We start from the raw sequence: 15,476 nt of genomic DNA, 5'->3' as shown, positions 1-15,476 counted from the left end.
ATAGTAAAACTACTTCCCAGTCATACAGATAAAAGGACATAAGAATAATCATCAAAGGTAAAAAAAAAAGCAGCCGAATCACGCCGTGACGAGCCGCACAACACCCTCCGGATCTCCCGGCGCGCGAGTCAGCCCGCGGAACACGGTCCTGCCCAGCAAAAAGTCGACTTTCTTGACGCCTCGGCTCCGGATGCTCATCTCGACATCCCTCAGCGCGTGTATGGGCGCCCCGCTGCGCGCCGCCTCGGTGGCAGCGCGCAGCATATGCGCGTGTGACGGCCTGCTCCGCGGTACTGTCGAGGGTGGCCCAGTCGGCATGCGAAATGCGACCATGGAGTGCGCGGTGAAGTGCGATGAGGATGTCTGCAAGGGTGATGCTCGTCGGCATGGGCGGGGCGTACGGGCCGGGGTTGGCCGGGGGTGGGGGCAGAGTCACGTCGACTGGCCAGAAGGGCAGTTGTGCGTGAATGATGCGCAGGGCGGCACGGGGCGGGTGAAACGCGGGAAGAGCTAGTTCGGCGGAGGGTACGGGCATGCTCTGCGCGGGGTTCGCGGCACGTCGGAGGGGCACGAACGCGCCGAGTGCAAGGTCGAAGTGGAAGTCAGGTGACGGCGCATCGCCATTTAGGAATGGGTGGATCTGTTGTGGGATGGCCGGGGCGTATTGTGCCCATGGCGGGATGCTGGCGGCCCCATGTGAATTAGCGCGGCGGTGGCCATGACCAGCATACGAGTTGGCAGTGAGGAAGGCAGGTGGCTGGGCGGGTGCGAGGAAGGGAGAGCCATGTGGCTGGGCTGGTGCGGTCCACGACTGCGTTCTCTGTCTAACATATCCTGCTGGTGCTGGCTGGTATACGCCTGTTGACTGGTCTGGCCAGAGCACAGAACTAGGGTTGAATGCCCCGCTTGGTGTTCCCGGCGCAGGCTCCGCGGGGGGCGGCGCAAACGGCGAGGGAGGGTAAAGCAGCGGTGAAGGAGGAAGGAATGGCGTCTGCGGGCCTTGCGGTGTGGTTGGCGGGGGATATGGATATGGCGGGTAAGGGTGGTATGGGTAAGCAAAGGCGGGGTAGGCCGGCGACGATGAGGACGTGCCAGCCTCGGGGACATACACGAACGGCGCCGACATCGTGGTGGTCAAGAGCAAGAGACAGAAATTTGTGAGTCTTTGCATGAATCATCAGCCAATAAAGCCATTTTCGGCGCCCTGCCACGCACCACTGCCCGCCAGCGCCTCACTCTTCCCCCGCTCCCAGGCTGCTATCTGCTCGAGCCTATCGTCCGTTGGCTTGACGCTGGCAGTTCGTTTCCCTCCTCGCCATGCGTCTGGCCCCCAGGCCCCCGGGCCCCTCGAAACGACTGTATTCTCGTCCAGATAGGCGCCCGCGGGACGCGTGTCACGAAAATCTTTGCACTGTAAGCGCCGACTTCATCGGTCATCGTTGGGCGGCGATGAAAGGCATCGGGTACACGCTGCGTGTGTGCCCAGTCAAGGCGCTTCAACAGAGCGGGCAAACGAAGATGAGCGAAAGAGAGAGAAGCAACCAAGAAGGGCTGCTTCTCTAGCCAAGAGACTGCCGTCGACTGACACAGCCGCCCGACAGCCTGCGAAGCTGATACTGTCACATCGGAATTTTGTCCGGATTCGGAGGATCGGAGACGCTCGATGACCATCGAACTAGCGCCGTCGCGTGCCCATTCGATGTGTTCCCAGCGTTCAAATCTGTGCCCTCACCAGTCTAGCGCACATCCACTGGCACTGGCAAACCATCTTCGAGCCATCCTCACCGTACGCCGGATACTAGTAAAATAAACCCACACAGCAGTCTAAGCACTCTGTCTAAGCAAGCTTGGCGGTCAGGCTATAAAACACCACGTATCAAAATCAGTAGGCACGGGTGTGCTGCGATCTGCATTCCGGGTGGCTTTTGGCGCTGAATGTAATGATTGCTGGCGGAGCTCAGGCGGGCCTGCAACCAGAGTTCATTCCTGAGTGCTATGCGCAACTGCGACCTAAGTATCATTATATCATATCTCATATCAAGTTTGAAAGAAGACGCAAAGATCGGACCCGCGGGAAGGTTTGAAGCCATGCGGCAGACCCACTGGCCCTGACATGGGAACCAGCGGTGCATTGCTCCTTTACCTCCCACTATGGGGCCAACTTAGGTGGGAATACCACCATTCATAGGAGGGTTTTCCTCTTTTCACCTATTTTAGGCTGGTTTTAGGTGGTTTGTATAGAGCTCATTTCTGTGAAGATTACATGATAATTTTCTTCAACCTAAAATTTAGGTGGTTATTTATTTCCAAAAAAGTCAATCAACCTAAATAGGCTGATTTGCCACCTATTTAGGTTGAAGAAAATATATATCTAATAAACCCTATTTGTTATAGTCATATATCATATTGTTGACCTACTAGTTTGTCTTCCTGAGTACTGCCAGTAAAGTGCCCTCAAAGAGCTCCATTTAAAACCTACCTAAGTAGGTGTGATTTCCACCTATACTTGACAGTATGTTGACATAGTTAATAGTACCAGTAGTAGCTTATATACTTGTAATTCTATGGCTTACTCTAACACATAGAATACAAATTATAACTTGTAGTAAGATACAATGTCAATGTAATGCTATAGCTTGAATAATATATATAGTATCATAGCTTAGTGGTTTAGCACAGTTTTGGAAATTAATGTACTAAGTCTGTCTGTTCAAGTCCCCTACCTGCCATATTTCAATTATTATAAAGACTGATAGAGTACATATATAATGACAACAATACTATATAAGTAGCCTTACAACAATCAGTAAAATACACTAGTAGTTACTGGTATACTTTATTTTCAGTACTGATACTTGAAAACAACCTAAGAATCTACCTATTCCTCTGGGTGTAAAGCTTAGGTAGAAAGTGGCCTATTTAGGTGGGTTTTCCACTACCCCCATAGGTTGATTTACCACCCTAGAAAACAACCTATATAGGTGGTATGCCAACCTGATATAGGTAGGATCTCAACCTGATATAGGTGGTTCCATAGGTTAGAAACCCACCTGCTGGGCCTCCATAGAGTCCCCCACCAAACACCACATAGCACAGGAGCCATGTTTAACTCCTCCAGCAACTTCATCATCACTGGTGGAACCTTTATCTCAGCACCCCAACTCCCCGGGCCCATGGCATGTCAGTCCTGCCCGATATAGTGCTGAGTGAGATATCTTATCTGGGCTGCACAGCCAGTTTCAGGACTATTCCTGTGGGAGATATCAACCTCCTGCAGTGTGTTGGCACGGTAGAAGACTCCAAGAATCATACAGCACAGTACAAAAAGTCTAAGAAAAAGGCACAAGTTGTGCCAAAAAAGGTCCTTGCACAAAAGGTTTATCATGCCAGCATTTTTGGCAGCTCCCAAGTGTTCACATTGCTGGCATATGATTCAGATGCTCCTTTTGATGTATGTGAATTGTCAATTTCTGCATTAATATTTAATATTATTATATTCTTAGTGGAGTCAAAAGATTGCTGCCGATCAGACCGTCAGGTAAGCAAAAGATGAATCATCGCTTGAGATGCTCAGCAACTATGTAGAGATGTTCATATAGCCCAGCTATTTGGTTTCAGTGATCATCCCCTATTGCAGGGTCCAATTTATCATAATGGTATAATTTATCCATCATATATACAATATTGGCAACTGATTGTTGAAAGCCGGCCGCCCTGATTCCTATAGAGATTGCATGGCAGTTATCACTCAATTCGAATGCCAAAAGTGGTGTGACATTCAATACGAAAATATCAATTCGAATTATTTCCTAATTAGGAAACTCTTGGCGCCGGAGGCGCCCGGAAATGTCATAAATTGCCTTTTTGGGAGAGGATTTTGAGCAAAATGGTGTGACATACGAAAAAATTTCGAATTTTATAGCTACTGTGACACGTGACATACGAACTGAATAAAATGCTACAGTACAACTGGTCAGAAATTAATTTCAAGTATGATGCAAGACTTGGATATAAGATGGTATAGACCTTCAAATGAACCTGTCCAGCACTTGAATCAGCCTCATAGCTATTCTGGATCTCTCACAGTACCATTATCAGTGTTATCTATCCCAATAATGATGAGTTCATCATAGCATGACCTTTGCAAGTCTGGGAAATCTGAGTCTATTCACTAGTAGGAGTATGGTCCACCCTCTAGAAACTGGTGCCTGTACCCCTCTAGCATATCTCTATCCTGGGTTATATAGCACCTAAGGTCTCTATTAATTGACTGGCCCCAGCATTTGCCCCATGGTGGAAAATGAATAAGGGTGTGCTAGGCTATCCTATGATATCATATCAACTTAGATCATGAGATTCCATGCATGTAGTCCTAGGATATCACCAAAATACTGCTCAATTTAGTATTCAGGCATGCTTGGCAGTAAATAGATCAGGGCAATAGTGACAAAAAATATAACTGATGTGGCTCAAGGATAGTAGGATAGTATACCTTTCAAATGAACTCTATTTCAACTGTATCCACCAAGGCTAGCTGGAGATCTGTGCCCATCTTTCAGAGGTGATGGAGATCAAATTCTACTGATGAGTGAATGTATTGTATTATCAGTGCCATAGTCACTGGGAGTGAGGAGGGTATACACCAGGGGGTTTTGTTAGAGTAGCTAAACTTACAAGTCCGTCACCTTACATTGTTAAAGTACTAGATATTCTCTTTTTTATTACCGAATGATCAATATAGTAATCATATCATATGATGATGATCAAAATACTTTATAATCAATACTTGCCTTTGATACCCTTCCTGCTAGCACTTGATTCATGTATTTAGGTCGAGCAGCTATTGAGATAGGAGCCCATCAGTTAAATACGAGCTTGTGATGGGTCAGTGCTAACACATTTATTAAGCCACCACTATAGGTTACTTAATGAAAGGTGTTTATATAGTTACAATACGCAACTTTGATTTTGTGACAAAGTGTGACACTCTCTTATGATTCCACTGTTAGACTGTGAAAATTTCCTTTTTGGGAACTGTGTCATCCTTGTAACTTAACAGTATATATGGAGCTGATCTGGGCTGCACAGGTGTCTGAATTTCACTTACTATTAGGACCTGGTATACAATTTCCTTTTTGAGTAGTCCATGATTACACAGAACTGACTTCTATACTTGGGTATATAATCACTATTGAACATTATTCATACTATGAGTGAGGTGATAATAGCCAGTCATGTGGACTTGGTGCGAAAAATGGTGAAAACCTAAGAACTGCTCAGATTTATTCAGTTCCCTTTCCAAGGTTTATTCAGTTCTATGGCAATGCTGAGAGCAGCATGGCTTATCTGCGACACCCCACTGGGGTGGACTAGATAGTACACAGTGGGTATTGGGCTACACAGGTGTAATCTATGGTCAAACTGTATCATTCCTATAGAAAGTATTGGTCCATTTAAACTTTTTGTAAGGGCAACCCTGGAGACTCTAACGAAAGCCTAGCAGGGGAGGATCCAAAGAGAAGAAACTCTAAGTGTCTGCCTGCTAGGGTGCCAACTATACAGTAGCTAACTGGGCAGCGAAACACCCCAAGGCAGCGAAACACACCAAATTTCTCGTGCTAGATTCAATGCCACATATTATTACTTTGTGAGTCAATTCTGCAGGAAAAAAAACCTAGGTACCCCAAGTTACATGTTCATCCAACAGCCACAGCAAGTGCTAGACATGAATCTTTTTGTCACAATGTTATGTCACACATCAGCTGGGTTATCGAGGATAGGCCCAGAATGAGCAGAGCAACAGGCAGAAATGTATACTGGGGTTTTTGAGGTCGCAGATATGATATATGAGCACTTCAGGCCGCCATTTGCTATGATTTTTTCAGGAACGTGCATGCAATGTTGTTTCGCTGCCTCGGGAAAACCCATTTTGGGTGTGATGGAGTGATGTCGCTCGTTCTCGGCGTGAGCCTGTCCAAATAATTTGAGATCTGGTACATAGGTAGCTGAGATGCTTGGCTATCGATGTGCCAAGTTTCAGAAAAAATGAAGAGACAGTGGCCACACAATTCACCAATTACGTTCTTTGTTTCGCTGCCCAGTTAGCTACTGTATACTAGTTGTCTGTAGCTGCCAACATAAAGCGCAGAAGGCCTGAGTGGCGTGACGACGTCGCAGGCTCTGTCTGATCAAGGTGATCGTTAGAAGGGTCTTGACAGATTGGTGATTGTGCGGGCGAAGGAGGCCGAGGACGAGGGTCAGGATGGGTCGTAGCATCTGATAGAGGGGGCGCCGGTCGGATGCACCTCAGATGTGCTCAGGCAGTCCAAAGGAGGCCAAAGCAGGGGTTCTCCTGACACTTTTTCTGTGCTTAAAAAGACTGAAAATCAGTTCCTAAGTTTTTTTTTGTATCTACATCTATATACTGCAACAAGTATACTAACCACAAAGGCATATGACTTTGTGTTGTTATGCAATTTCAAGCTGTTTTCATATAGAAGACTAGACAGGGCTGGGGCTATGCCCCAGCTTTGAATCTTACTTGAATAAGTGACTTTTTTTTAAAAAAAAAATTCCACTAATTACAGAATAGCACACATTTGCACAATAACCCTCTGAATTATCTGGTCTACTATTACCTACATAGATTGCAACCCAATTTACTTATTAATTTGGGAGAAAATTAAGAGTACTTGGTACACACTTAGGTGTCAGCATGGTCAATAGCCCTAGATATAATGTTTTTGTGGTACTGGATGCAAGATATCATGTACAGCTTTGTATCCCAATTAGGATTGATGCCATTTTTACAGCTTTTGTTACCAATTTAGGGATTTAGCAGCATTAACCCCAAAAATAGAAATGTGGAGCAAATGAATTGCTGAGGCCAGTGCCAAGCATGTGCATATATTCACATAGCATATCCTTAATATAAGATAAGAGTAATACTGGACTATTTGATTTGATTCTGCTAGTCATGGTCATATCAATGTTTTGGCTGGAATATTTTAGCAGGTCACTGCAGGTTTATCAGGCCTTGGACTATCCTAATTTATATAGATGTCAAAAAAAAATTGTGGTGTGCTAAACTCCCTAATTAGGCAACTTGTCACATAAAATTTAGCCACCACTAGCTAAATTTTAGCCAAATTTCACGAGGCCACTTTGAGAATTTCCCCCATGGGAAAGTTAAAGAATAAATTACAAATTTATCTGGGGATTTTTTTGTATGATAAACCTAATGTATAAATAGTGGTTTCTGACATAAGGAAAATCCAGCATAAAGACCCAGGGTAAAACTTATAGATAAATGTCATATTTATCTGCTAATGTAACTGGGCATTTGTTTCTATTACCTTTTTGGGAGGAAAATTCCTAAATCAGCCTAGTCAAATGGTCACAGGTCACAGCGCTAAATTGAAGAAAATGATCTAGTATGTTTGTTATGGTTATAATAAATGTTTTACTAAGCTATTCCTGTGTGTCACAGGTCAAAAGAAGGTTGGCCTAATTGTTTTTTAAATTTTAATTAGAATTGGTATAAAAGTTGCATAGGCCTGACAGGAAGTTACCCTGACAGTCTAGTATGTATCTTATGGTTTTAATCTTTTCTGCAGCAAATATATCCAGGGAGGTATAACTATACTTCAAGTTGATCAAATATATTAATAACATATTCATATTTTGCAATTGAATATGATTAGACTATACTACCAATATATTATCATGTTGGAGCTCTGAATATGATATGATTATTGCCGAACCTAAGGTTTGGCTCTATAGAATCATGTTGAAACCAGCCCCCCCATATCGGGAATGGCTGTGCATTTCTATGACCCTTTTGGGACGAGCCACGTCATATCATGTGGTGCGGGCCATGGTCTTCCTTGGCTTATTATGTAAGGTTCGGCACCTGCCGCTTGCGGCCTTATCCCTCCTCATAATATATTATGTCCTCAGAATAATACAATCATACTTATTTGCCCAGCACTAACTTAGTCTGTTATTGAGAGTAGCGGGTTTGGGTTTCTCTGAGTTATGACTTCTTGCCAATAGTATAAAACACCCTGAAAGTTCATCATAGTCGTAGCTGTCAAAATGCTGTTGAACATTGACTATTTGCCAGCCAGGAAGTATCTGTGAGATGTCACACTCACGCAGGTCACAGCCACGTTTTTCCCTTCTCCAAACCGGAGTCCCAAAAAAAACCGTCTTCCCTTACCTCCTCATCCTCCAACATGACAGAACGACGAAGGTGCAAAGTTCGTGCAGCCACGACACCCCTTGCCACGCACAGCCCGACAGTTGGTGACTGTGTGCTCCTCAATGTCATGCCTTATTCCTGCCACCAAGTCATTCCACAGCCTCAAATCACGACACGACGCTTCCGAAATACAAATGAATGACTAGCGCCGAGATAACAGGGAGCTTAAAAGAGCGCCTGTATCTGTGCGATCTTTACTCCCTTCCCTCACTTATGCACCGCCGTTTCTCCTCTCTCGTGAAGCCGGCTCGCGCTTCAAGCTCCTCCGCAACGGTAGACTTCGCTGACGATGACGCGGAGTCCAAAATCTCGACGATTGTCAGGGACGACCCTTTGCCTCCGGCGTCGAGCAAGGTCAAACGTGTGGACTACTACTATTCGCGTTGGGGAAAGCAATGGAAGTACAAGGTCTGTTCTCGTCTCCTCAGCGCTAAATGGCGGCTGATGTATTGGGAAAGAATATGAACTCCAAGGTCACTGTGGAGACATTGCCTATTCTTGGTGGAGGGAACAACGATCCATGGAAGGAATACAGCTTCGTGTGAGTCTCTCATTTCTTTATAGAACCTGTTCATCATTGGGTCACTACAGCCTTGTCCGCACCATTCATCAACAAGAGAACCGGCAGCCCACCTTCAAAGTCGTGATCAAGAGCGAATACATCCTCAAGGCCTGCCAAGATGTAATCCAAACTTGGCCCGGTATTTCCTGGAATGCGGACCCTCTCGAGGTACATATATCATATCTTTCACGTCCTGTAAAGCTAATGTTCGAGTTAGATGGAGCCAGAGACTTTCCTTACATGGTACCAGAGCTTCATCGAATATCGTGACGCGCTCGCAGCTCGCAAGGCCCGCACGGAGCAGGAAACAAACATTATGTCCTCTGTGACAACCCTCCTTTCCTTCCTCGCCACCGACTTCCGCTCCACCCTCGCCCAAATTTCTCGGCTCACGGCCCACAACGAAATCACATTTGACCTCCTCTACGCCATCCTTGTCCCCCGCACTCTCATCGTTGCCCGTTGCGCTGTCACCGGCCTCGAACGGCTTTTCCGACTCGAATCATTCACCAGAACTGCGGTCGAAGGCTGCCCCGTTTATGCTCTTTCGCTCGAGGCGGTCGACCTTGTCGATCGGCCTTTGACGCAGAGTGTCGGTGTCGGACGAGTCCAGGCAAGCATATTCATACCCTTTTTCAAGGGTGCCGCCCGCATCGATACCCTGGATGCCTACCCGTTGCGGTTCCATCCTAATCAAAACCAATTGGTCGAAACGGTCAAACAACGCGGCCAAAAATGGGTTGGCCTGCTTGGTATCCACCACCAAGAGTACGACGGCATCGCCGCAGTCAAGATGCTAAACCGTGTGGTGCGACACCAGGTCAAGGGCAGGATTATGGTGGACCGCGGGACATTCCAGAAGAACAACCCAAACTACGCATTTCCCACTCCCGTACCTCCGAAGGCGGATGATTCGATGGTCAACGGCATGCATCCTAACGCCCCCGTCATGCAGTTCGACGTATATGGCCAACCAATCATGCAAACCCCAGGAACGGGGCAAGGATTTGGTGATGGTACGATGTCATTCAGACGTGAACTGTCTAAAACACTGACATGATGTAGGTGCTCTAATTCATTCTCAAGCTGAGGCAGCAACCGAGACCAAGGAGCTCACCGATGAAGAGCTACTCCTGACACCCACAATTGTCTATGGATTCTCCCTCTCCGACAAAACCTGGTGTATGTTCTTTTTTCTCTTAATTCAAATAACAACCTCATCTTGACGGCAGTGGAATTCGATGTTACAAAAGTCCAGCCCGTCAAGTGGAATAAGGATGCTTTCGCCAACCTCGTCCTCCCCACGGACCGCAAAGTTTTACTCCAATCTCTCGTTGAAGCCCACCACCAAGAGACGGGCTTTGACGACTTCGTCAAGGGTAAAGGTGCTGGCCTCGTTGTCAATCTCTTCGGCCCGCCCGGTGTTGGTATGTTGTTATAAGTTCTTTGCTGAGTCTTCAATAACATATTCCTATAGGTAAAACGTTCTCAGCTGAAGCAACCAGCGAGCATGTGCAACGCCCGCTCTATGTCATTGGTGGAGGCGATCTGGGTACTCGAGCAGCAGATCTCGATGTCGCTTTGGAGCGCGTTTTCAATGTCGCTACTGCATGGAAAGCCATCGTGCTCATTGATGAGGTACTTGGATTCGCCCCTTGCCACTTCAAAAAACTGATTCAATTCTCAAGGCGGATGTATTCCTCGAACGTCGTTCGCTTCACGATCTGGAACGAAACGCTATGGTTGCTGTCTTGTATGTTCCTGCTGTTGTTGCCCCACGTTATCACTGAGCATTGTTTCAGCCTTCGTCATGTCGAATACTACCGCGGCATCCTCTTTCTCACCACCAACCGTGTCCAAGCCTTCGACGAAGCCTTCCTCTCGCGCATCCACGTCGCGCTCCACTTCTCGGACCTCACCGAATCTTCCCGGGCCCAAGTCTGGCGCGCCTTCATCGCTCGTGCCGGTGTCCCCGTCATCGAAGAGGAGATTGGGCAATTGGCGAAACGCGAGGTCAACGGGCGGCAGATCAAGAATGCCGTACGGACAGCGCACTCGTTGGCGTTGGCACGGAAGGAGAGTGTCGGGTTTGGGCACTTCTTGGAGACGCTGGATGCCATGGACGAGTTTACAGCTCAGTTCGAGGGAATGAAGGCATCGCAGACTTAATGACAAAGTGATATTGGTAGAAGAAGTAAAAAACAAAATGTGTACTATCTCGTTCATTTGTACCTATGCCTTGTGATTGGCTTCATTTGCCCTGGTTGTTCGTCAGCGACAATGTTGTCATAAATTGAAAGACGAAAAATTTTGATGTTGCTTGTTATTCGTCCAAATCGTCAAACGTTCTTTTAATGCCGATGGGACTTATGGGAGCTCATCTATCCATCCGCGAATTGGCGCGAGCACCTGTCCGCATATGCCTGAATATCGTCGGAGTGGTGACTGCTCGTCCATGGCCAAAGGTCGAATGACCTGGTAATGGGAATGAGGGAGCAGGAGCAGATACGTAGGAGGTGATGATGGCTGGGGCGGCAGGTCCGAGTCTGCCCACACTACTAGTAACTAGCCCAAGTTTGAACCTGGAATCAGAACCCATTTCGCCCATTTCCAGTGTCTCATTGTCATCGAACAAAAAGTTCTTGGAGCTACTACATAAGTACAGTACCATGACACACTTCCAATAAAAGTTACTTATATGATTATATCATCCACCCCTGGACCATTCTAGCAAAAAGTCGGCGCCACCTTACAGTTGTGCTTCCTCAACGTCGCCCTGCTCGAGAAGAATTTCGAGCATATCGAGCACCTCCACTCACACAACCGTGTCACCTCGTGCCGCATTCTATCATGTTTTCGTGAACACTGAAAAACGCGTGTCGCAACCCATGGAGCACACAAAGAGCTTCCCTTCTAGACGCTGGTGGACTTTCGAATGCTGCATGAGCGTATAGAGGTTAGATAAGAGCCGGGTACAGCTCCGTTCTGGACAGCGAAGCGCCATGCCGGTGGTCCGTTTCCCCCGTTTCCGGAGTGTCTTCGACTTATGTCACTATGTGGGAGAACTGGCGAACTTGAAGCCAATGCAGCCCTTTCAGACAAGGAGGTGTCGCTTTCGGTGGCGGCTTTACCCGAAGCCGAGTCGAAGAACGCGTCTACCATTTTGAATTAGGCAAAATTTTGCGGGCAAAAGCAGGTGCCCGCAATACCTGGCATGTTCAACGTTGCTGAACAAGTTAAGTATTCCGTCATTGGAAGGACCACCGCGAGCGGGACTGCCAGACACTTGACACTGGTGAGCTCATGGATTTCAGCTAACAGTGAATAAATACATACAGAGATCGATCCCGTTATTCGCCTCAAATAGCTCCCAATGCCGAGGATTATTAGCCACATTCAACACTAGGAGCAATCTTCAGCAAACCAAATACCGTGGGATATAGCTAGCAAACCGGTACCGTCAGAAGTATCATTGCCAGTGCTCAACCAGTCCCAGACGCCGGCGGCTGAAGACACAGGAAACCTATCCTCCAAGGTGAAGAGCTTGAGGGACGAGTCCGGCCAGGAGACATCGGAGGAGTTCCATGACAGCAAGTCCGTGTCCACGACAAACGGTGTTGTTTCGAATGGACAGTGTATGTTTGTCTCTTCACATTGTCTTGCGCCGTTCTCCAATTTTGATTCTTCTCGCAGGCCCGATGCAGACAGTAAAAGCGATACTCCGTCCATAGCGGCGACCGTCTGCAAGCTGAGCTCGATCCCGCTTTGGCTCAGTGGCGACCCAGACCTCGGAGTCAAATTTGCGTCTGTTCCTTGAAGAGACCTGAGGTCGAGGGTAACCTTTCCGCTAGGCAATGCCACGCGAAACGAAATATTTAGTTTCGACAGCATCTCGATCGGCAATGTGAGCGCCATATTCGAAGAAAGAAAGTGGGGGGCTGAAGTAGTAGGTCTCCGAAGAAGGTGTTGCTCAAGGGAGAGATGCGAGATAAAACCAAGATTTCTCGGGGAGCTGGGCTCAGACACTGGACATTTCAACTTCTCGGAAACAACAGAGGAGTGTGGCCGCCTCAGAGGGATCGAATCGGAGCCGAATTCTTGGGAAGTGAATTGTCCTGAGCGGGAATTACTGGTAGTGGCGTGGAAACAGGGCGAAGTTGGTTACAAAACATGGAATTTGAAGTTTTCAGACACAACTGCCAGTGTCGGCCACGTTTCGCGGCAGCATTTACGGATGCAAAGCCGAATGAATCAAGATGACATCAAGAACCAGAGCCGCATTCATGCACGCCGGATATCATCCAATTCACCTATCCGTCTCCCAACTCTTCTCAGCAATGCAAAAACGGTATGGCGTTTACTTACACGTCGATAGAAGCATTCCGGACTCGGAGCTCGGATGGAGGCGCTTTGGGAATTAAAGCAGATGGGCTCGTATCGTATGGACCTGTTCGTAGAATGTCAAGAGCGGGACCAGTGACTTTATAGCACGAGTTTCTGCGGCTGAGATTGATGGGCCGAGCAATATTTGTACTTGCTGTCCTTGAACAATCGTATCGGTTTGTTTCTTCGGATACAAGAGGAATGCCTACGAAATTAGAGTTTGCGGGAGAGGAGAATCTTGGAGCCTGATATGCCATTGCTAAAATTCCGAGTCAAGTTTGGACTTTCGGTTCAAGTAATCCACCTCCGAGTACCCTCGCGTTCACGCTTCATATCAGCTGAAGCACACTAAGTTTGAAATTATGTAGCTTGAAGGAGAAAGTTTGTCGACTTCGGTTGCTGAGACTGGGGTCTAAGAACGACAGGATGTTGACCGGCTTGAGCGACGGCAAGTATGCGTCACGGTGGCCGACGAAATTCGTCGTTGGGCCGGAATCGCTGAGAAAGCCCCAGTTGGCTAGCGCAAAATGGATCTGTCGGGGATGGTCGAAAAAAGCGCCTGGGTTTCGATTGTGAATCTGCGATCGTCAAATTCATTGTCGTATGTACTCGTCGCTCCAATTCATTGTCGTATCCTGGGTTAATTCCTGGGTTAATTAGTCCTCCCGGTCCGTTCGTGAATTTTCCAGGCCTCCTGGTTGGATACTTAGCAAGCTCGGGTTCTAATGGGGATGGTTACTAGAGTATACCTTCTTCCGAAGGAGTCCTCCTCGACACTGGCACCAACTTGAAGCACACCAATGAAAGGGAGTTGTGATACCACATCGTGAGCGCTCCATGGTCCTTGACTTAATCTAGGAGGCCCTCTCCAAGTTCACTGCCAGTTGTTCAAGTTGTTCAAATTTTGATTTGCTGAGCGGAAAAGATACATACGCACCGTTCTCACAGTAGTCACAATACACACCAAATCAGCCTGAGGTCGGGCTTCGCTCTTCAAGTATGTGGCCACAAGCTTGACTGAGTACTAGTACGAGACTACTACGAGTAGAACTTGAAGTGAAGAAGCTGCTGTTCTATCAGCTGCTGTTGGCGTCACGGTAGCTGGAAACACAATAAGCGAACTCTGTCCGAGGCTAGATGACGCATCGGCACCGCAACATTGAGAAGCCCATATCCAATCTGCAGACAACCACAACTTTCTCGTCGTGGTGGTGGTTACGTTTGGGCTGTGAGGTAATCGGTGACACGCGCCGTGACGCACTTGAAGAAAACCACCAAGAGTCAACCAAGAGTCAGCTTCGTCCTCGCGCTGCATCCCATTGGGCCCGCTTATTCAAGTTCAAGTTCGGCTGCCCCTCTGTCCGCTCTCGCCGCCCTTGGCTTGCAAGCCTGCGGAAACGATTTTTTACTTGGCTTTTCGCAAACGAAGAAATTGATGTGCCACGGCGGTGGGCACCCCGAAGCACCCGAATCCCGATCACCGTTCGCATCTTATCTCAGGGACGGTAACCAACACGACGTATACAGACGTATACAGCCTTGAGCCACTGGTGATCAGAGCCACTGGGCCGGGCCATGGGCTGGAGAGTCCGGCAATCGCAGGCAAACTTCAAACCCCGCCCTCCGCACAGCCCTCATGAAGCGCCTTGCACGCCAAAAAGCCGAGTAACGGCGCCCACACACGATGATGCGAATGGCTCAAAAGTTGGAACGATGCCGATCTATCAAGCACAATCTCAGCGCCGTCCTAGTGATTGTCGATCTACTTGCTTCCGTGCCCCTCTCGGCCTTGAACTCTCTCCTCGAGATTACTTATCGGCGGCTACCTTCTCTATAATCCAGCTCTCCCAAATCGCACGCTTTTACTCGTGATAGACGAGGCTATGCGACGCCGAGGCCTCCAACGCCATTGGCAGTCGCCATTACAGGGCGCATGGCACCTGAAAACCGGCGCCGTGGTTTAGCTACATAAATAGCTCGCCGTCGTCCCGACAACTTCCGTGGCAACGTCTTCCGTCGCGCGTCGACATACCCGGCTCGTCACATGGACTCCACCACGACTCCAAAGCGACCCGCTGCTCAGCTCGCACTTCTGGCAGCAACCACCGCCAACTCGAGAAGGAGAGATTATTCGTGGCTGTCCGTCGCCTCGAAACACAATCCATCCAGAACGATTGGCATGGCTCCTCTTCTTCTATTGTTTTGGCGGCAGGCTGTGCGACCCCCCGAAATCTCAATGCAATCTCAATGAATTGAATCTGGCTTCAT

The 15,476-nt window shown here is 47.8% G+C and overlaps 2 protein-coding genes across 2 annotated transcripts; one reads left to right on the top strand and one right to left on the bottom strand.

The window, feature by feature from the left end:
* Positions 1-8,401: 8,401 nt before the first annotated feature.
* On the top strand, positions 8,402-10,994 carry MIND_00925200 (AAA domain-containing protein; the record flags this gene model as incomplete). The annotated part of the gene is made up of 9 exons (XM_037365881.1): positions 8,402-8,671; positions 8,722-8,804; positions 8,855-8,993; positions 9,043-9,841; positions 9,891-10,007; positions 10,058-10,252; positions 10,303-10,463; positions 10,514-10,578; positions 10,628-10,994. 9 exons carry the CDS (start codon positions 8,402-8,404, stop codon positions 10,992-10,994), a joined length of 2,196 nt encoding a protein of 731 aa, XP_037217293.1.
* A 958-nt stretch (positions 10,995-11,952) lies between these two features.
* MIND_00925100 (uncharacterized protein) lies at positions 11,953-12,740 on the bottom strand (the record flags this gene model as incomplete). The annotated part of the gene is made up of 4 exons (XM_037365880.1): positions 11,953-11,980; positions 12,035-12,110; positions 12,162-12,227; positions 12,278-12,740. 4 exons carry the CDS (start codon positions 12,738-12,740, stop codon positions 11,953-11,955), a joined length of 633 nt encoding a protein of 210 aa, XP_037217292.1.
* Positions 12,741-15,476: the final 2,736 nt, after the last annotated feature.

Source organism: Mycena indigotica (assembly GCF_014461135.1).
Source record: "Mycena indigotica strain 171206Taipei chromosome Unknown Mind.scaff0008, whole genome shotgun sequence".
Classification (NCBI taxonomy): domain Eukaryota; kingdom Fungi; phylum Basidiomycota; class Agaricomycetes; order Agaricales; family Mycenaceae; genus Mycena; species Mycena indigotica.
Note: the sequence above shows the minus strand (reverse complement) of the source record. Positions and strands in the feature narration are given on the sequence as shown.